This window comes from Hoplias malabaricus, chromosome 13, assembly GCF_029633855.1.
Source record: "Hoplias malabaricus isolate fHopMal1 chromosome 13, fHopMal1.hap1, whole genome shotgun sequence".
Lineage (NCBI taxonomy): Eukaryota > Metazoa > Chordata > Actinopteri > Characiformes > Erythrinidae > Hoplias > Hoplias malabaricus.
The window spans coordinates 35,335,568-35,358,624 of NC_089812.1; the positions used below are offsets into that span (position 1 = coordinate 35,335,568).

General features: G+C 40.5%; 1 protein-coding gene across 1 annotated transcript; it reads left to right on the forward strand.

The window, feature by feature from the left end:
• Positions 1 to 13,951: 13,951 nt before the first annotated feature.
• LOC136665061 (immunoglobulin lambda-1 light chain-like) lies at positions 13,952 to 19,004 on the forward strand. Its single transcript, XM_066642615.1, has 4 exons — positions 13,952 to 13,991; positions 14,103 to 14,424; positions 17,362 to 17,399; positions 18,560 to 19,004. Exons 1-4 carry the CDS (start codon positions 13,952 to 13,954, stop codon positions 18,880 to 18,882), a joined length of 723 nt encoding a protein of 240 aa, XP_066498712.1. The 3' UTR covers positions 18,883 to 19,004.
• Positions 19,005 to 23,057: the final 4,053 nt, after the last annotated feature.

Here is a 23,057-nt window from a genome sequence, read left to right on the forward strand (position 1 = left end):
ACAACTCGAGTTACAAATGGGATTCTGTGGTAATTTAAATGGTGAATTAAAACTTACAGACATGTTCAACTTCATCCACATACAAACAACAGTTGATTTTATCCCCTCAAACACGCTGTTGCACCTTACAAGACACTTACAGGGGTTAGACAATGAAACTGAAACACCTGTCATTGTAGTGTGGGAGGTTTCATGGCTAAATTGGAGCAGCCTGGTGGCCAATCTTCATTAATTCCCAATGCAACAGTAAGACCATGTGCATCCAATGGTTCAAACATTGTGTCCTGAAGGTGGTGCCGTGTATCAGGACGACAATGCACCAATACACACAGCAAGACTGGTGAAAGATTGGTTTGATGAACATGAAAGTGAAGTTGAACATCTCCCATGGCCTGCACAGTCACCAGATCTATATATTATTGAGCCACTTTGGGGTGTTTTGGAGGAGTGAGTCAGGAAACGTTTTCCTCCATCAGCATCATGTAGAGACCTGGCCACTATCCTGCAAGAAGAATGGCTTAAAATCCCTCCGACCACTGTGCAGGACTTGTGTATGTCATTCCCAAGACGAATTGACGCTCCCTTGTGTCACTTCCATGTATCGGCCATTCGTGTTGTTTCTTTCCCACTCCTAGTCATGTCGTTTTGTTTCCTAGTCATGTCATTTTGTTTCATTCTTATTCCTAGTCATGTCATATTGTTTCCTTTCAATTCCAAGTCATGTTGTTTCTTTCCTGTAAGTCTTGTTGTTTCACCTCCAGTGTCTTGTTCCTTAGTTCGGTCTGTCTGTCTCTGTCGTTTTCCTCATTTCATTTCCTATGTTTTGTTGTTTCTGTAGTTGCCTGTCTTTGTTTTGTTATATCTTTTGTTTAATTAAAAGTACTGTGTTTTTGCGTGTGCGTCCGTCTCCGTCAGTCCGCCCTGTGAATTGTGACAGATAGTCCACAACGACAGATGTTCACTTTAATGATAACCTCTCTCTAGTTTATTAGATCCTTACACTTGAACTTAGTTTCTGGTATAAATACAAATAAATCCAGTGCTCAAATGAGTGATCAGATGAACTGTGACTAGATGTTGGTCTGGAATACTTGTTCCTGCTGCTTCCACCCTCTAAACAGACAAATGATTTGAACAAGTGGGAGCATATTATGAAAAGCAATGGCGTAGATTTGCTCTTGACATTGGTCGGGACCTATGAACCGTCTGACCCACCCTTCTTTTTGCTGTCCTCCTCCCTCGCTTTTGACTCCCATGTGTTTCACATCAATGAGTCTTGCACAGTAATACTCGCTTACAACTGGAAAGTTTTCCTTCCAGTTTTGGCACTACTAACAACCAAACTCCAGAGTCTCATGTGACAGCAGGGAAAGGCAGAGCCAATCACACTGGTCATATGTGTTACAGGGAGGTAGAACTCGAGTAGAGAATGTGATTTATCCCTTTAAGCACATTTTCTCTGCATAAACACATCAATGTAGGGATCTGGGGTTCCTACCAACTCACAAACTGTGAAATAATCTGAGAACATGAGGTTAAACAAGTTGTTCTGAATTTGGAGTTTTACAGCAGGCACTTCAGAATATTCTCTCCTCCTCATCTGATTCTCTCCAATCAAAGAGTTAGGCCAGTGTTGATGTCGGAATATTTAAACAATAAATGATACTTGAAAGGTGGTGTTTTTTAAATCTTGTGTTATTTTAAGTAAAGCATTTTACAAGTGTTCTATTAAGACCCCAGGGAACCTTGTACACTTCTGGGAAAAGTGTGTCCCCCTTTAAGGTGAATGTGAGAGGAGTTGCTGGAGGTGAAGGGAAGGGTCAGATAGAGCGGCACTGACATAATCAGTCTGGAGCTCCTCTCTCACTCAGGACCTCCCTGCTGCACACACACACACACACACACAGTTGTTTGTTAGTGGTGTAATAGCATACGAGACTGATGTATAGAATCCTCAGGGTGTGACCTCGTGCTCTGGCCCCTGCTGACTCTCTTATAACGCCTTGATAATTCAACACTGAAACTGACACATCACACATTACAAGACACAGCCAGGATACACCTGCTCAACCACACTCAGTTATGTTTAGCTCTATGCAAATGAAGATTAGTTTCCATTTCTTCTCTCAATTGTAGAAACACAACCTTAATAAATGATGCACACAAAAGCATTTAAATTGGTAAAGGAAGAGAATTTATTAAGAGAAGGTTTATTCTGAAATATACATAAATACTACAAGTAAGATTTTAAATGATTTTCACAGCATGTGTTTGAGGATGGAATGCCTAGTGTTTTGGAATATTGTATAATTATTTTCCAGCACAAATTTAATTGGAGCACTAAGAATGTAAGAGTGATTTATGTGATTCAAAGGAAGTGTAGTGGAGAGCTCCCTCTTGCCCCTCCTCCTGACTCTTATAGCACACCCCTCTCTCCTTTATCTGCTCCTCCAGCTGCTCACTTCTTCACTCAGCACAGACAGTCATCACACACTGACAAGATGCTGCCAGCACTCTGCACTCTCTTCACTGCTCTCTCATGTAAGATTTCACAACACTGGAGCTCCTCAGCATTTACCTCCATCTAATGTGAGCATCAACTAATGTAACATGGATGCTGCTTTTATTGCAGGTGTCAGTGGTGTGACTGTGGTGACCCAGAAGCCCCCTGTTCTCACAGCCACTAAAGGAGAGAAGATCACTCTGCACTGTAATCTGGGGTCTGTTACTAATGATGCAGCATTTTGGTATAAACAGGTTCCAGGAGAAGTTCCACAGTTTGTGTTAAAAAATTATCACAGCTATAGTTCTCCTTCATATGGATCTGGCTTCTCGTCTCCTAAATTCACATCAACACACTCATCTCAGTCTGATTACACTTTGATTATTGATACAGCGGAGGTAGGAGACTCTGCAGTGTATTACTGTAACATATGGGATACATCTGTTATGGAGAGGGTATCACAGTGATTCACACCATGACAAAAACCTCCTCACTGCTCACATTCACTTCTGCTTTCAGACGTCATTAGAAGCACAACATCATCAACAGGGACCTACTCAAGTGGAGGAGGAAAGTTTAACATTTAATATATATCAAAATTTACTTGACAAATTATTTCAGCATTAAAAGGCAGGCAGAAATTATGGAAAGAAACAGGGATAAAAAGATAAGAGAAAAGGACAAAAAAAAAAACAAAAAAAACAGTTAAGTCTCAAAGTTATAAAAGTGCTACATGAAATTAAATGTCAGAAGTGGAGCAGAATATTAAACTCGCATAAAATCTGCAGATGCAGACACTTTCCATCCTCTTGATTATAGCACTGTTATAAAATGTACATTTAAATCCAACTGATCTAATACATGACTATTTATTTGTTCTAAAAAATGGTATAAATGATGGTCTTTAAAGGAAATCCAAACCTAATTCCTCAGTGAAAACCACTGTGTATCATCTCTCAGTACGGCTACTTAAGCAGTGTCTTACATCTTGTTCATCCTCGATCAGCATGAAGGGCTACACTCTGGATGCTCCCTCAGCTTTAAGATAAGTCCAAACAAGTTCTTACATCATGTGATTTTCTTGAAACAATCAGTCTGCAAAAGTCAGAGGGGCAGCTGGGGCCTAATAGAGAAGTTGGCTTTGGACTGGAAGGTCTTGGATGTGATCTCCATGACTGCTAAAAAAAATTGGAGGTGGTTAAGAAGATTCTCCCTCAATCCCTGACTATTTCTTGTTTATCAAAAAAAAATCAGTGGTTATTTTCCACACCTCTGGACTGAATAAAAAAAAACATATGCTTTCCTTGTCATTGTGCAGCAGTTTAACCAAACTGTGCTTCATTTAACCTCTCAGTGGCAGTGAACACACACACACACACTAGTGCAATAGAGCAGTGAGTACACACACACACACACACACACAGGGAAAGCCACCCATCCCAGTGCCTAGGGAGCGGTTGGGGGTTAGGTGCCTTGCTCAAGGCTACATCAGCCATGGATGTTGAGGGAGGAGACAGTGCTGTTTCTTTACTCCTCCGGCTCCTTTGCGGGAGATCGAACCAGCAACTTTCTGTCTCTTATTTTTGAATAGTTTAGTTTATTTACATTGTTTCATATTTATATCACAAACTTGAGAGTGTATTGCTTTGATGCAGTTTGTTTTATAAATTATCATTCTTTCCCTGCCCCTTTCTCTCATAGACAGACTGTGGGGTGAATTAATGTTAATGTAAATGTGAGAGGAGGGGGGGGTAGGTGGCCGTGAAGGATCAGAGTGAAGTGCACTGACCTGGAGATTTCCACAAGACAGAACTCAGTCAGTAATCAACGTGGAAATAGTAAGTGTGTAAGGGCTCATTAATTCTCACGTAATCATTTAATGCTTAGATATTTGTGCTATTCATGTGCATCATTGTAAATCATCTTTCTTTATTGTAACTACAGTCACAGATGAACATGCACTGACTCTGTTTTAATTTGCAGCGGAGAAATCCAACCGTCCGCGACAGAAGAAATAGTTTCTTACAGTCTTTGTAAAATACCACTAACACAGCAGCACCAATAAATAAACACATACTCTGCCACTATAAATTGAAGCTACAAGTAGCCAGACTGAAGTTTGATCTGACTGTACATCATGACAGTGTTTATGAAGAGAACAAACACCATCCAAACACAATCCAATGTAGAAATGTAGTCATAGAAATAAATGATTTACGTGGTCTAACTTCAGTTGATTAGTCAGGTTTCATATACAAAGTTAAAGAGACCCCTCCCTGTCTCCTCCTGACTCTTATAGCACACCCCTGCTCTCTCTCCTTTATCTGCTCCTCCAGCTGCTCACCTCTTCACTCAGCACAGAGAGTCATCACACACTGACAAGATGCTGCCAGCACTCTGCACTCTCTTCACTGCTCTCTCATGTAAGATTTCACAACACTGGAGCTCCTCAGCATTTACCTCCATCTAATGTGAGCATCAACTAATGTAACATGGATGCTGCTTTTATTGCAGGTGTCAGTGGTGTGACTGTGGTGACCCAGAAGCCCCCTGTTCTTACAGCCAATAAAGGAGAGAAGATAACTCTGCACTGTAACCTGGGGACTGTTACTAATGTTGTAGCATGTTGGTATAAACAGGTTCCAGGAGAAGTTCCACAGTATGTGTTAAAAAATCACCCCAGCTGGAGCTCTCCTGAATATGGATCTGGCTTCTCGTCTCCTAAATTCACATCAACACACTCATCTCAGTCTGATTTCACTTTGATTATTGATACAGTGGAGGTAGGAGACTCTGCAGTGTATTACTGTCAGACATGGGATGGCTCTGCTCGAGAACATGTATCACAGTGATTCACACCATGACAAAAACCTCCTCACTGCTCACATTCACTTCTGCTTTCAGACAGCTGTGGAAGTATAATGTCCTTAAGAGAAACATATGATATTGACTTGGGTATTTAGTGTTTTATTATAATTAAAGAGTGTTTTAATAGATGGGACATTGAGTTATTTAGCATAAATGGCGGTACAAAACAATAAACAAACTAAAATTGAGTTGGTCAATTATACCTTCAGCTAACAGGCTAGCAGGTCCTTCTATTAATAATTTGTGTTAAGATTTTCTGCAATGCAGAAAATGTCTTACTCTAATCACTTGTAAGGTATAACACAATTGTACCTAAAGAAATCAATGGAATAAATTAATGTCATGTAATCATATTGAGTTCTACTGTATCATCATTACAATTTACAAATCACTATAACGTGATTACTGTTATGTCACTGTACATGCTGTACACAAACACTTATGTCTTCTCAGAGCCTGACAGAATTTGATTTTTTTTGCAGCTTGTACTTCATAATAAAATCATGTTTAAAAAACTGTAATCCACCCTTCTACCACCCCATGTCTAAATTCCTGAAAACTCTGAAAACTCACTGCAGGAGAGTCACTGAAGCTTTGATACCTCAACACTGAAACTTTTACATCACACATTATGAGAAACACACAGGATTTAATTCTAATCATACACAGGATTAGATGTAAAATATCCTATGCCAATCCATTAGAGCTTCACATAGAGCTTCCACACTCTCTTCCTACCTGCAGCCACAAAATGTCTGTTGTTTGAATCCTACACCTCAAAACTAAGGTTGACGTGGCCGTTCATGATCCTTCACAGGGGTCACCAGGTAGGCACCTCCCCTCATCTGTGTGTCAGTAAATTAAGTCCACAACACCTCCAGAAGACTCAACAGTGAAGTCTGGTGTCCCAGACCCACCCCACTCTAAGCAAGCTTTAAAGTCCTAACTCACCTTTTACCATCAACAACCATAAAATCACACTGGCCTCCCTGGTGACTAAGGCTGTACCTAGCCCCACTGACACCGTTAATGCATGCTCAGTGCCACCAGTTCCATGTGAACTTTACATGCTACATCACCAACAACCACAATAGCACCTCTACACTGCATTTCCCCAAATAATTTGTACTTTTCTTATCCACAACCACTGACTAGACCTTTCAGCTGTTTCTGATAACTTCACAGCTGCCCTTATTTTCCAGGTTCTGATGCTGAACTGCACAAGCAGCGATGGGGCAGACTTGGCTACAAATCCCCTAATCCACCAGTCTTACATGTGCCTGCCACCCACGTTCCCTCACCTCAGCCACCAAGTCTGTGTACTTCAGCTTCTTCCTTTTGAATGCTTCATCTACTGCATCCTCAAATAGACCAGTTAACTTTATGAAATAAACTATCCGTCTACTTTCAGAGTAGAGCACCATGTCTAGCCTCAGTGTAGTTAATACAAAGCACTCTGTGCAGTTTTTTTGCCTACGTCCATCAGCAATCTCCCATCTACCAATATTTATAGCTTGTGCATGCACTCGAACAATTCCCTCCTCATGCACAAACCTAATCCCTTTATTACTACAGCCACTCATTAATGCATTAACATCTAGGCGATTGCTGTCCAACCTGATCAACACTGGTCTGTAGTTTTAGCTCTATACAATTGAAGAGGAGTTTCCATTTCTTCTGTCATTGGTAGAATCAAAACCTTATGTTAATGTAATAAATCTGTTTTATTATTAGTAATACGAGTGAAGCAACTAAAACGGTCCTGAGTTTAAGGGAAGAAAGGAATTAAGAGAAGGATTATGCACAGATAAAATAAAGAGTACAAGTAAAGTTCAACATGTTTATGGTGTTTGATCATGGTCAGCTTAGCAATTATAGGAAGACAATTTTAGCAGCATGTTTCTATTAGGGGTATTTAGCACATGAAAATTGTATATATAGTATTTGTAGTTTAAAGAGCCCTCCCTCTTCCCCTGACTCTTATAGCACACTCCTGCTCTCTCTCCTTTATCTGCTCCTCCAGCTGCTCACCTCTTCACTCAGCACTCAGTCATCACACACTGACAAGATGCTGCCAGCACTCTGCACTCTCTTCACTGCTCTCTCATGTAAGATTTCACAACACTGGAGCTCCTCAGCATTTACCTCCATCTAATGTGAGCATCAACTAATGTAACATGGATGCTGCTTTTATTGCAGGTGTCAGTGGTGTGACTGTGGTGACCCAGAAGCCCCCTGTTCTCACAGCCACTAAAGGAGAGAAGATCACTCTGCACTGTAATCTGCACTGTTACTGATGCATCTGCTCGTTGGTATAAACAGGTTCCAGGAGGAGTTACGCAGTATGTGTTAAGAAATTATCACAGCTGGAGCTCTCCTGAATATGGATCTGGCTTCTCGTCTCCTAAATTCACATCAACACACTCGGCTCAGTCTGATTACACTTTGATTATTGATACAGTGGAGGTAGGGGCTCTGCAGTGTATTACTGTCAGACATATGACAGCTCCGTCAGTGAATATGTATCACAGTGATTCACACCATGACAAAAACCTCCTCACTGCTCACATTCACTTCTGCTTTCACACAGCTGTAAAGTAGAGTATCATCGATATGACCCTACTCTACTGAAATGGCGGAAGAATGTTTAACATTTGAAATTTGTCTAAATTAATTGAAATAAATATTTCCGCATTAAAATGCAGGCAATAAAAAAAAACATTTTGAATTTTTTTTTGATAGAATACACGACTTCTCATTTATTAAATTAAAATGAAAATGCTTCTATAATGCGTCTATAATGCTCTTTAAACAAATCAAAATGTTATCACTAAATGAAAATCATCTATCAATACGACTAACAATGAGCATAAACGGCTGCTCTCTGACTGCTCTGTCAGGCTGAAGATAAGCTTAAACAATTCTTACTTCATGTATTGTTTTTGCAATAATTCAAGAATAAAGTCCAGTGTGGAAAACTCCAATTCTTTCTACACAGAAGAGTAGGGTTTGATTCCTTTCTTGGGGAAGAACAGCAGTCTACACCAACAAGAGTCATAGGGCAAGACTCCTAAAAGTACAACGCCTTACATCAGCGTAACATGATCAACATACACTGATCTGCCACTGGGCAGCACATTGGTGCAGCAGGTAGTGTCTGTGTCACACAACTCCAGGAACCTGGAGGTTGTGGATTTGAGTCCTGTTCCAGGTAACTGTCTGTGAGTAGTTTGATGTGTTCCCCCCCTGTCTGCATGGGTTTCCTCTGGGTGCTCCAGTTTCCTCCCACGGTCCAAAAACACTTGTTGGTACGTGGAGTGTGTGTCACCCTGCAAAGGACTGGTGCCCCCTCCAGGGTGTGTTCCCGACTTGTGCCCAGTGATTCAGGATAGGCTCCGGACCCACTGCGACCCTGAACTGGATAAGTGGTTTCAGACAATGAATGAATGAATGATCTCCCACAATGAAAATAACCTGAGAAAACACATTCCATTTCCTAAAAGTCCTCTTGAACAAACAATCAGCAAAGTGTCACCAGACTACAGTATATCCCTGATTACCAGTGTTACCTTTAAGTCCTGTTTACTCTCATTACTGCACTTTTAATTGAATGATATTACAGAATTTCAAATCCACTGTCTTGTGCTGGGACTAAGACAGTAACTCAGACAGCAGGTCTTCCAGTGCACTGGTTCTGTACTGATACAACATTACACAACACTCTCAGTCACTGTGTCGACACTGACTTCACAGATAACACTGAGCTCCTCACTGAGGGGGAGACCAGAGGGTACACACAAATCACAGCAGTGATGTAACCCAGCATAAGAGGGAGCATTTAACATAAATCAACAACACATAAATATACCATATTACATATTAACTACAAACAACAACTGTAAATACACAAAATCCACTTTATAAAGAAGAGAGCACCTAATGCACTATGGGAACAATACATAATTTCATTCATTGTCCTCTCTCTCTTTCTCCATTTTCCTGTGCGCGCACACAGACACACACACACACGTGAGACAAGGAAAACAATGTATTTAAATAATGCACATGAACATGAAACATTTGAACTACGTTTGAGACCATTCCCCACTGCAGACACAGTGCACTATAGTCGTGTCAGTGAAGAAAGTCTCAGCTGATTGGCTGATTAGAGATTCAGGTCCCTCCCTCAGTTCCCTATGAAAGCTCCCTCCACTCTCTCCTCTCTTCATCCTCCACTCTGTTCATCCCTCTGCTGATCACACAGACAACATGCTGCCAACTCTCTGTGTTCTACTCCCTGCTCTGGCATGTAAGATCTCTCCTCCTGCTTTTCTCTCTACACTGATGAGGTGTGTGTGACTAGGAGTGTGTGTGAAATGTGATTGTTGCTCATACACTTCAATGTTGCTTTATGTTTCAGGGGTCAGTTCACAAAAAGTTCTGACACAACCCCCTTCAGTGCAAACAGAGCCGGGCAGCACTGTCAGTCAGGACTGTAACATCGCAAAGAAAGAAGGCTACTATGTCTATTGGTATAAACAGATTCCACAAGCAGCTCCTCAGTTTGTGTTGAGATTTTATCATTCTCACAGCTCTCCTGATAAATATGGAGATAATTATTCATCTGCACGCTTCACATCTAAAGCCTCCACAAGCATCGACTACCAGCTAATAATCAGTAAAGTTGAGATAGGAGACTCTGCAGTGTATTATTGTAAAACATATGACAGCTCCATCAGTGAATGGGTATCACAGTGATTCACACCATGACAAAAACCTCCTCATTGCTCACATTCACTTCTGCTTTCACACAGCTGTAAAAGTAGAGTATCAGCGATATGACCCTACTCTACTGAAATGGCGGAAGAATGTTTAACATTTGAAATTTGTCTAAATTAATTGAAATAATATTTCCGCATTAAAATGCAGGCAATAAAAAAAACATCATCGGATATCATCTATCAATACGACTAACAATGAGCATAAAGGGCTGCTCTCTGGCTGCTCTCTGGCTGCTCTGTCAGGCTGAAGATAAGCTTAAACAATTCTTACTTCATGTATTGTTTTTGCAATAATTCAAGAATAAAGCCCAGTGTGGAAAATTCCACTTCTTTCTACACAGAAGTGTAGGGTTTGATTCCTTTCTTGGGGAAGAACAGCAGTCTACACCAATAACAGTCATAGGGCAGGACTCCTAAAAATACAACGCCTTACATCAGCGTAACATGATCAACATGCACTGATCTGCCACTGGGCAGCACAGTGGTGCAGCAGGTAGTGTCTGTGTCACACAGCTCCAGGAACCTGGAGGTCGTTGGTTTGAGTCCCATTCCAGGTAACAGTCTGTGAGTAGTTTGGTATTTCCTCTGGGTGATCCAGTTTCCTCCCACGGTCCAAAAACACTTGTTGGTACGTGAAGTGTGTGTCACCCTGCGAAGGACTGGTGCCCCCTCCAGGGTGTGTTCCCGCCTTGTGCCCAGTGATTCAGGATAGGCTCCGGACCCACTGCGACCCTGAACTGGATAAGTGGTTTCAGACAATGAATGAATGAATGATCTCCCACAATGAAAATAACCTGAGAAAACACATTCCATTTCCTAAAAGTCCTCTTGAACAAACAATCAGCAAAGTGTCACCAGACTACAGTATATCCCTGATTACCAGTGTTACCTTTAAGTCCTGTTTACTCTCATTACTGCACTTTTAATTGAATGATATTACAGAATTTCAAATCCACTGTCCTGTGCTGGGACTAAGACAATAACTCAGACAGCAGGTCTTCCAGTGCACTGGTTCTGTACTGATGCAACATTACACAACACTCTCAGTCACTGTGTGGACACTGACTTCACAGATGACACTCAGCTCCTCACTGAGGGGCAGACCAGAGGGTACACACAAATCACAGCAGTGATGTAACCCAGCATAAGAGGGAGCCTTAAACATAATTAAAAAACACATAAATATACCAGATTACATATTAACCACAAACAACAACTGTAAATACACAAAATCCACTTTATAAAGAAGAGAGCACCTAATGCACTATGGGAACAATACATAATTTCATTCATTGTCCCCTCTCTCTTTCTCCATTTTTCTGCACACACACACACACACACACACACACACACACACACACGTGAGACAAGGAACACATTGTATTTCAATAATGCACATGAACATGAAACATTTGAACTACGTTTGAGACCATTCCCCACTGCAGACACAGTGCACTATAGTCGTGTCAGTGAAGAAAGTCTCAGCTGATTGGCTGATTAGAGATTCAGGTCCCTCCCTCAGTTCTCTATGAAAGCTCCCTCCACTCTCTCCTCTCTTCATCCTCCACTCTGTTCATCCCTCTGCTGATCACACAGACAACATGCTGCCAACCCTCTGTGTTCTACTCCCTGCTCTGGCATGTAAGATCTCTCCTCCTGCTTTTCTCTCTACACTGATGAGGTGTGTGTGACTAGGAGTGTGTGTGAAATGTGATTGTTGCTCATACACTTCAATGTTGCTTTATGTTTCAGGGGTCAGTTCACAAAAAGTTCTGACACAACCCCCTTCAGTGCAAACAGAGCAGGGCAGCACTGTCAGTCTGGACTGTAACATCGCAAAGGATGAAGCCTACACTGTCTCCTGGTATAAACAGATTCCACAAGCAGCTCCTCAGTTTGTGTTGAGATTTTATCATTCTTACAGCGCTCCTGATAAATATGGAGATGATTTTTCATCTGCACGCTTCACATCTAAAGCCTCCACAAGCATCGACTACCAGCTAATAATCAGTAAAGTGGAGGTAGGAGACGCTGCAGTGTATTACTGTCAGACATATGACAGCTCCGTCAGAGAGCACGTATCACAGTGATTCACACCATGACAAAAACCTCCTCACTGCTCACATTCACTTCTGCTTTCACACAGCTGTAAAAGTAGAGTATCATTGATATGACCCTACTCTACTGAAATGACAGAAGAATGTTTAACATTTGAAATTTGTCTAAATTAATTGAAATAAATATTTCCGCCTTAAAGTTCAGGCAATAAAAGTAACATTTTGAAAAAAAAATGTTGATAAAATACACGACTTCTTAGTTGTTAAATTAAAAATGAAAATGCTTCTATAATGCGTCTATAATGCTCTTTAAACAAATCAAAATGTTATCACTAAATGAAAATCATCGGATATCATCTATCAACACGACTAACAATGAGCATAAAGGGCTGCTGTCTGACTGCTCTGTCAGGCTGAAGATAAGCTCAAACAATTCTTACTTCATGTATTGTTTTTGCAATAATTCAAGAATAAAGTCCAGTGTGGAAAACTCCACTTCTTTCTACACAGAAGAGTAGGGTTTGATTCCTTTCTTGGGGAAGAACAGCAGTCTACACCAAAAAGAGTCATAGGGCAGGACTCCTAAAAGTACAACGCCTTACATCAGCGTAACATGATCAACATACACTGATCTGCCACTGGGCAGCACAGTGGTGCAGCAGGTAGTGTCTGTGTCACACAACTCCAGGAACCTGGAGGTTGTGGGTTTGAGTCCCGTTCCAGGTAACTGTCTGTGAGTAGTTTGGTGTGTTCCCCCCCTGTCTGCATGGGTTTCCTCTGGGTGCTCCAGGTTCCTCCCACGGTCCAAAAACACTTGTTGGTACGTGAAGTGTGTGTCACCCTGCGAAGGACTGGTGCCCCCTCCAGGGTGTGTTCCCGCCTTGTGCCCAGTGATTCAGGATAGGCTCCGGACCCACTGCAACCCTGAACTGGATAAGTGGTTTCAGACAATGAATGAATGAATGATCTCCCACAATGAAAATAACCTGAGAAAACACATTCCATTTCCTAAAAGTTCTCTTGAACAAACAATCAGCAAAGTGTCACCAGACTACAGTATATCCCTGATTACCAGTGTTACCTTTAAGTGCTGTTTACTCTCATTACTGCACTTTTAATTTAATGATATTACAAAATTTCAAATCCACTGTCTTGTGCTGGGACTAAGACAGTAACTCAGACAGCAGGTCTTCCAGTGCACTGGTTCTGTACTGATACAACATTACACAACACTCTCAGTCACTGTGTGGACACTGACTTCACAGATAACACTCAGCTCCTCACTGAGGGGGAGACCAGAGGGTACACACAAATCACAGCAGTGATGTAACCCAGCATAAGAGGGAGCATTAAACATAAATCAACAACACATAAATATACCATATTACATATTAACCACAAACAACAACTGTAAATACACAAAATCCACTTTATAAAGAAGAGAGCACCTAATGCACTATGGGAACAATGCATAATTTCATTCATTGTCCTCTCTCTCTTTCTCCATTTTCAGACAAAGAACACATTGTATTTCAATAATGAACATGAAACATTTGAATTACGTTTGAGACCATTCCCCACTGCAGACACAGTGCACTATAGTGGTGTCAGTGAAGAAAGTCTCAGCTGATTGGCTGATTAGAGATTCAGGTCCCTCCCTCAGTTCTCTATGAAAGCTCCCTCCACTCTCTCCTCTCTTCATCCTCCACTCTGTTCATCCCTCTGCTGATCACACAGACAACATGCTGCCAACCCTCTGTGTTCTACTCCCTGCTCTGGCATGTAAGATCTCTCCTCCTGCTTTTCTCTCTACACTGATGAGGTGTGTGTGACTAGGAGTGTGTGTGAAATGTGATTGTTGCTCATACACTTCAATGTTGCTTTATGTTTCAGGGGTCAGTTCACAAAAAGTTCTGACACAACCCCCTTCAGTGCAAACAGAGCCGGGCCGCACTGTCAGTCTGGACTGTAACATCGCAAAGGATGAAGGCAACTATGTCTCCTGGTATAAACAGATTCCACAAGCAGCTCCTCAGTTTGTGTTGAGATTTTATCATTCTCACAGCTCTCCTGATAAATATGGAGATAATTTTTCATCTGCACGCTTCACATCTAAAGCCTCCACAAGCATCGACTACCAGCTAATAATCAGTAAAGTTGAGATAGGAGACTCTGCAGTGTATTATTGTAAAACATATGACAGCTCCATCAGTGAATGGGTATCACAGTGATTCACACCATGACAAAAACCTCCTCATTGCTCACATTCACTTCTGCTTTCACACAGCTGTAAAAGTAGAGTATCCTCGATATGACCCTACTCTACTGAAATGGCAGAAGAATGTTTAACATTTGAAATTTGTCTAAATTAATTGAAATAATATTTCCGCATTAAGATGCAGGCAATAAAAAAACATCATCGGATATCATCTATCAATACGACTAACAATGAGCATAAAGGGCTGCTCTCTGGCTGCTCTCTGGCTGCTCTGTCAGGCTGAAGATAAGCTTAAACCATTCTTACTTCATGTATTTGTTTTTGCAATAATTCAAGAATAAAGTCCAGTGTGGAAAATTCCACTTCTTTCTACACAGAAGAGTAGGGTTTGTTTCCTTTCTTGGGGAAGAACAGCAGTCTACACCAATAAGAGTCATAGGGCAGGACTCCTAAAAATACAACACCTTACATCAGCGTAACATGATCAACATACACTGATCTGCCACTGGGCAGCACATTGGTGCAGCAGGTAGTGTCTGTGTCACACAACTCCAGGAACCTGGAGGTTGTGGGTTTGAGTCCCGTTCCAGGTAACTGTCTGTGAGTAGTTTGGTGTGTTCCCCCCCTGTCTGCATGGGTTTCCTCTGGGTGCTCCAGGTTCCTCCCACGGTCCAAAAACACTTGTTGGTACGTGAAGTGTGTGTCACCCTGCGAAGGACTGGTGCCCCCTCCAGGGTGTGTTCCCGCCTTGTGCCCAGTGATTCAGGATAGGCTCCGGACCCACTGCGACCCTGAACTGGATAAGTGGTTTCAGACAATGAATGAATGAATGATCTCCCACAATGAAAATAACCTGAGAAAACACATTCCATTTCCTAAAAGTTCTCTTGAACAAACAATCAGCAAAGTGTCACCAGACTACAGTATATCCCTGATTACCAGTGTTACCTTCAAGTGCTGTTTACTCTCATTACTGCACTTTTAATTGAATGATATTACAGAATTTCAAATCCACTGTCTTGTGCTGGGACTAGAAAAAAACACTCATCCATATCTTCATCTCCAGCTCACCCAGACACCAGTGTTTTAACCTAAAACGGATATGCTCAAGTTTAGAGCAAAATAACTGCATGAAGTGACAATTACATGCATAATTTCATTCATTGTCCCCACTCTCTTTCTCCATTTTCCTGTGCACACACACACACACACACACACGAGACAAGGAACAAATTGTATTTAAATAATGCACATGAACATGAAACATTTAAACTACGTTTGAGACCATTCCCCACTGCAGACACAGTGCACTATAGTCGTGTCAGTGAAGAAAGTCTCAGCTGATTAGAGATTCAGGTCCCTCCCTCAGTTCTCTATGAAAGCTCCCTCCACTCTCTCCTCTCTTCATCCTCCACTCTGTTCATCCCTCTGCTGATCACACAGACAACATGCTGCCAACTCTCTGTGTTCTACTCCCTGCTCTGGCATGTAAGATCTCTCCTCCTGCTTTTCTCTCTACACTGATGAGGTGTGTGTGTGACTAGGAGTGTGTGTGAAATGTGATTGTTGCTCATACACTTCAATGTTGCTTTATGTTTCAGGGGTCAGTTCACAAAAAGTTCTGACACAACCCCCTTCAGTGCAAACAGAGCAGGGCAGCACTGTCAGTCTGGACTGTAACATCGCAAAGTATGAAGGCTACTATATCCACTGGTATAAACAGATTCCACAAGCAGCTCCTCAGTTTGTGTTGAGATTTTATTATTCTCACAGCGCTCCTGAAAATTATGGAGATGATTTTTCATCCACACGCTTCACATCTAAAGCCTCCACAAGCATCGACTACCAGCTAATAATCAGTAAAGTGGAGGTAGGAGACGCTGCAGTGTATTACTGTCAGACATATCACAGCTCTGTCAGTGAGTACGTATGACAGTGATTCACACCATGACAAAAACCTCCTCACTGTTCACATTCACTTCTGCTTTCACACAGCTGTAAAAGTAGAGTATCATTGATATGACCCTACTCTACTGAAATGGCGGAAGAATGTTTAACATTTGAAATTTGTCTAAATTAATTGAAATAAATATTTCCGCATTAAAGTTCAGGCAATAAAAGTAACATTTTGAAAAAAAAATGTTGATAAAATACACGACTTCTTATTTGTTAAATTAAAATGAAAATGCTTCTATAATGCGTCTATAATGCTCTTTAAACAAATCAAAATTTTATCACTAAATGAAAGTCATCGGATATCATATATCAATACGACTAACAATGAGCATAAAGGGCTGCTCTTTGGCTGCTCTGTCAGGCTGAAGATAAGCTTAAACAATTCTTACCTCATGTATTGTTTTTGCAATAATTCAAGTCCAGTGTGGAAAACTCCACTTCTTTCTACCCAGAAGAGTAGGGTTTGATTCCTTTCTTGGGGAAGAACAACAGTCTACACCAATAACAGTCATAGGGCAGGACTCCTAAAAATACAACGTCTTACATCAGCGTAACATGATCCACATACACTGATCTGCCACTGGGCAGCACAGTGGAGCAGCAGGTAGTGTCTGTGTCACACAGCTCCAGGAACCTGGAGGTTGTGGGTTTGAGTCCCGTTCCAGGTAACTGTCTGTGAGTAGTTTGGTGTGTTACCTCCTCACTGTTCACACTGACATCTCCATCTGAGTGAGCACATCTCTCAGATTCAGCAGAAAGATGGAGTGGAAAAGTGGTCTACTGAGCAGGAAGTGGGAAGAAATCCCAGGAGAACAGAGCTATGGATTTCCCAGAAACTGAAATGGGATGTGGAAGGACTCAGTGCTGATCACAGACAGTAGAAGAGAGAGCTGAAGTCTAGAGGAGGTTTCAGTTGCGCTACTTTCACTTCTGAAACTGAGGAGGTTATTGTACGGGTGACGATATGAAATGAAGCACTGTGGTATTCGGACAAGGAACAAAGCTGTTCGTCACTGGTAAGAAACTCTTCTTTTATCAACACTTCACTACTTTAATGTTTCAGACTCAGCTTTAATACAAACTGCTGCAGCGTCAGAAACAATGTACTATACATCATTGTGACTAATGGAACACAGAGTGTAAAACATTTAACGTTACAACAGTGCTTTTAATTCTAGTTGTGTTCCTTAAAGTTACATTACATTCTCTTCTCCAGAAGGAGAGGTGAATATTTGTGAACTTTTATTACAGAATTGTGAAAAGAATGTGTGCAGATGAAATGAACACAGCTTAAAAATCTACAGTTAATAGAGAATATGGTACAGTTATGGTCCCTAAATGACGTACTGAATATGTGACCGTTTTTCTGAGAGCACTTTATAACACAGAATAAGGATTTTATTTGTCTTGTTGTTTATTGTTTGATAAAAATGATTGATAGAGATTTAAACTTGGAGACAGACATGAAATAAAGGATGATAAACAGTCTATAATTTCAGAATCTAAACCTGTTTTGCTCTGTTGTGTTTTGGTTGCTGATAAATATGTAAACAGTTTTCTTATTTCAAAACTATGCTTTAAATCAGGTGTTGCTGGAGTTACATTGTTCTCTATAACGTCTGCTGCAAATGTTTGGGTGCTACGTTCTGTTGATTTTCTAACTGAAAATAAGTTCCAGTTCTCTACAGAGAACACACATCTCAGATTTTAAAGTCACTAATTATCTGCTGGATTTAACACATATTACAAGGAAAAGGACATAAATGAGGTCTGAGTAGAATTTGGGCAGTATCTTATTGTCTACAAAATAAATGTAAAATAATTTAATGTTGTGCCTTTCATACTGAAGACTGGGCCATAATTGAGTGTGTGTCTTATAAAATATTCCTGCTTATTTTTACTTAGAGAATGAAAAATAACATCAGCTGAGCATTTTAAACTTCTGAGAAAAACTGTTACAAAATGAAGCAAAACATGCTTAAAGTCAGAAAACAAAAATGCTTTTTCATGGTGTCTCCCTGTAATCCTCCTCACTGTAACATCATAGATAGTTTTATTAAATGTATAGGTGTTTACCTATACATAGGTCCATAACAGCCAACAGTCAATCAAACAGTCTTTAATTCTCATTGTTTGTAGTGTATTAAATCATGTCTTTATCTGTTTCTCTGATCAGACGCTTCTGCCCCGGCTCCTGTTCTGACCCTCTTCCCTCCGTCCAGTGAAGAGCTGAAGTCTAACAAAGCCACTCTAGTGTGTGTGGTCAGTGATATGCCCACTGGGTTTGCTGATGTGAGCTGGCTGGTGGACAGTAAAGCGGTCAGCAGTGGAGTGAGCACTGGCTCTGCAGAGCAGCAAACCAATAAGAAATTCAGACTGAGCAGCTTTTTGACCATTGAGAGGTCAGAGTGGGAGAAAGATAAAGACATAACGTGTCAAGTGTCTTCTGCCTCAAAAACCGCCAGTAAAAAGTTGAAGAAGTCTGAATGTATCGTCTGAACCTGATCACATCTGATACATCTTCATTCTTTTATTCTTCACAGTAACAGAGCTTCATAGAAACAGTAGTTTAACGTGTAGTGACAGAACGCTGACGTCATTAACAAACACTGTATCATCTCCTGCTGACGTAGTCATTTATCTTTTCTGTTTTATAACATGTTTGTTTGCTGAAGTTTAATAAAATGCATTACTAAAGAAACTGTTGTTCATTTTTCATGGTGATGGAGAGTCCAGTATAATGTTCTAGATATTAATCAGAGACCTCAGCAGCTCAATGAAACACATGTAGAGAATAAGAGTGAGAATGACTAAAGGAGTGAAACGTGTTTCTACAGGATTATAAAATGATAAGATAATAAACTGAATTTAGAGTGAAGAGAGATATGGACATTCAGCTACACTGAGATGTTGTGAAACCTGTGGTCACTGATAATGTCACTGGAAATGAAAAATAATGATCTAAAGCAGATCAGAGTCAGTGATCACTGTCCAGACAAGTGCAGTACAGAGTGAATTCAAATGTCAGGCTCCAGTGAGAGATTCAGATCCACTCAAAAATAGCTAAAAGACTTAAGTTCATATCTTTATATTTAAGTTTTACTGCTGCTTAAACAACAAATATAGAAATTAAACCGTTAAAAAACCGTGTAAGTCCTTTTTATGTAATTTGGAATAAACAAAATGTCGAAAAGGGGATGTGCTCAGTGACCGCGTTGTGAACCGTTGACCGTGACCTATAGACTATTAGTGAAGACCGCCATCTGTCTGCAGAATTGAGACACGCCACACATTAAGACACAGGATACACCTGCTCAATTCTGTGCTGTTATTTTTAATCTATGCAAATCAAGACAAGTTTCCATTTCTACTTTCAAGCGTAGAAACCCATGCTGGTAACAAATGCAATGATGTGTTATTGTGTTTTTTTTTATTATTGGTAAAAGAAATTAACTTAATAGTTGAAAATAAAATTAAGTAAAATTATGAAGTACATAAGAGTGGTCTTTATGGTGTTTGTATATGAGTGACCCCTCCCTCTCTCTTCCTGACTCTCATATAGCACACCCCTGCTCTCTCTCCTCTATCTGCTCCTCCAGCTGCTCATCTCTTCCCTCAGCACAGAGAGTCATCACACACTGACAAGATGCTGCCAGCACTCTGCACTCTCTTCACTGTTCTCTCATGTAAGATTTCACAACACTGGAGCTCCTCAGCATTTACCTCCATCTAATGTGAGCATCAACTAATGTAACATGGATGCTGCTTTTATTGCAGGTGTCAGTGGTGTGACTGTGGTGACCCAGAAGCCCCCTGTTCTCACAGCCACTAAAGGAGAGAAGATCACTCTGCACTGTAATCTGGGGTCTGTTACTAACAGTGGAGTACGTTGGTATAAACAGGTTCCAGGAGGAGTTCCACAGAATGTTTTGTATTTTATGCACAGCGATAGTGCACCCTCATAGAGATCTGGCTTCTCGTCTCCTAAAGTCACATCAACACACTCATCTCAGTCTGATTACACTTTGATTATTGATAAAGTGGAGGTGGGAGACTCTGCAGTGTATCACTGTCACACATATGACAACTCTGTTAATGAGCTTGTATCACAGTGATTGACACAACGACAAAAATTTGCCACTCTTCACATTCACTTCTGCTTTCAGACAGCTGTAGAACCACATCCACTCCTATTAAATTTTGGAGTTATTAAAAAAGGAGTTATAAAACTCCTATTTTGTCAGAGAGGAATATGAAGAAAAATTATATGCTTTGTAAAGTTGGTACATATAAGAAAACTGATTGAGATCTGGTTGCAAAAACACAATGTGACGCTCTTCTGAAGCTTTGTTTATTAGGCAGCCTTTTTCAGTTTAAATGTATACCCACACTAATAAAACCCACAAACAAGAAGAGTTTCACTCACAATGACTTTATGAAATGCACTGAAACCTACTAATTAAACCTAATAATTACCTAGACTTTTAACTAAATATTCATTTCCAATAACTCATGTACCTCCTCATGTACTGTAGGCGTGAGTTTGATATTGGTGGGGGAACATATATGCTGAGTCAAAATATTAGATAGCTATAAGCTGATTCCTATGAAGATAAGGCAGTAAAATATTGCATTTATAATGATGTGAAACAGCATTTGATTAACATTGATGTTAGAGAGTAAGGCTATGTCCCAAACAACACACTATTGAATTTTACATAGTACACTGCAGAAAGACTGCTATAAATTGCTGTGTTTTTAGAGTGCTTTCTCACAACCTGAACACAGCTAATATTAACGTTCACTAACTCTCAGATCCTCCTCTGTTTCCCTAACAGTTATATACAAGTATGTATTTAACCGTCATTGTTATCTGTTGTGCTCTCGTTACTGACCTCAAGCCCAGAGCTGGTAAAAACTAACTTTGTAAACCAGACTCTGACGGTAAATCAGAGGCCAGTGAAGCTGATGATTGGAGCAGCTTTGTATTTGAACTGGTGCATTATCGACGGGTGAAAGAATATGGAGTCAAAAAAGGGTCAAAAAGATTTTGAGTTTGTATAATAATACTCACAAATTCACTAAGTGCTGTGACAGTATATTGGGCAGTGTGACTTATCTGTACCCATTCATAGGCTTCCCACAGGGATAATATCTTTTAATATTCCTTTATTGTCTCAAATGGTATTTTAAAAGGGTACACATAGGGTATTGTACAAGTGATCTGCCCTTTGGTGACCGGTTTCTAATAAGTTGTTTTTTTATCAACAGCTGTGTGATCCGTGTGTATTTAAGGGAACATGGGCTGGGAAAAGTATCGATAAGTAGGGTTCTCCCACCCTTTAAAATTAGGCAGTGGCGTAGTCTGTTATTGAGTAGGTAATACGGGCCACAAATGTAACAAAACCCACGCAGACACAGAGAGAACACACCACACTCCTCACAGACAGTCACCCGGATGAAAACCCACGCAGACACAGGTGAGAACACACCACACTCCTCACAGACAGTCACCCGGAGGAAACCCACGCAGACACAGGGTGAACACACCACACTCCTCACAGACAGTCACCCGGAGGAAACCCACACAGACACAGGGAGAACACACCATACTCCTCACAGACAGTCACCCAGAGGAAACCCACACAGACACAGGAAGAACACAACTCACTCTTCACAGACAGTGACTTGAGACAGGGTTCGAACCCACAACCCCAGGGCCTTGGAGCTTTAGCTGCTCAAAATAAAAGATCATTTGAAAATATTGCTTTTGCACAAACTCAGTTACACAGAGAACTCAGATTTTTCTAAGAGTTTAACTGCATCCGAACCAGAGCCAGTGGTTACAAAGTCAAGAAACATCTGTCCAAATAAACACAAACCAGATCCCCACCCAGAAACAACAGGAATGCCCAATGAGCTCAGAACTGTATTCGTACCGAGATAATTGGGTAAAAATAGCCGCTAAACTCATGTATCACTATTAAAACTAAGATCTGAGGACTTTCATTCTACGATGATGAGTAACTGCCCCAAATGTATAAATTTAGTTAGTAGTTGGGTTCTTTTACTACAGAGTTACAGTCAGAACACAGTCTACTATCTTCATTTTTGCCTTTTCATATTTTCAAAGTGATGTTAATGTAAAAACAAGACATGGACCAATAGAAATGCTCCAAAATAACTTTAAAATGAAATATTTTGGAGAGTGTTGATAATGATTTTTCTGTGGACTTTAAATTTAGAAGCTATTTAGTTATAATTCATCATTCGTGGACAGATATAAACCTGAGAAACACTGGATCCTTAATGAATTACTTCCCAAAATTATAATTTCCTTGAAATTAATAAAATCAATAGTAAACTGAATTAACTGAAAAAATATAAACCCTATTCATTTCTACATATTCTACAAAAGAATGAACAGTATTACAATCTTCCCATAAAATACTGTTTTTTTAGTGTCTTAACTTAAAAACAACTGCTTTTTATTTATTTTAAGTTATTTAAATTTATAGCCATAAATCCACAGAAGAATAATTTAATTTTCTCACTCTCACCCAGTCCCTAACACACACACACACGGGATGTGTATGGGTACTCGAGTATTCAGTTAACAGTTTGGGCGTCAGTGATCACTCTTTGAGTCTCTGTTACCACTGGATCTCATGACG

Coding starts and splice junctions, on each gene's coding strand:
- LOC136665061 (XM_066642615.1), top strand. CDS start 13,952: ATGCTGCCAACCCTCTGTGTTCTACTCCCTGCTCTGGCAT. Junction 13,992..14,102: donor TCTACTCCCTGCTCTGGCAT/GTAAGATCTCTC, acceptor TTTATGTTTCAG/GGGTCAGTTCACAAAAAGTT. Junction 17,400..18,559: donor AACAAAGCTGTTCGTCACTG/GTAAGAAACTCT, acceptor TTCTCTGATCAG/ACGCTTCTGCCCCGGCTCCT.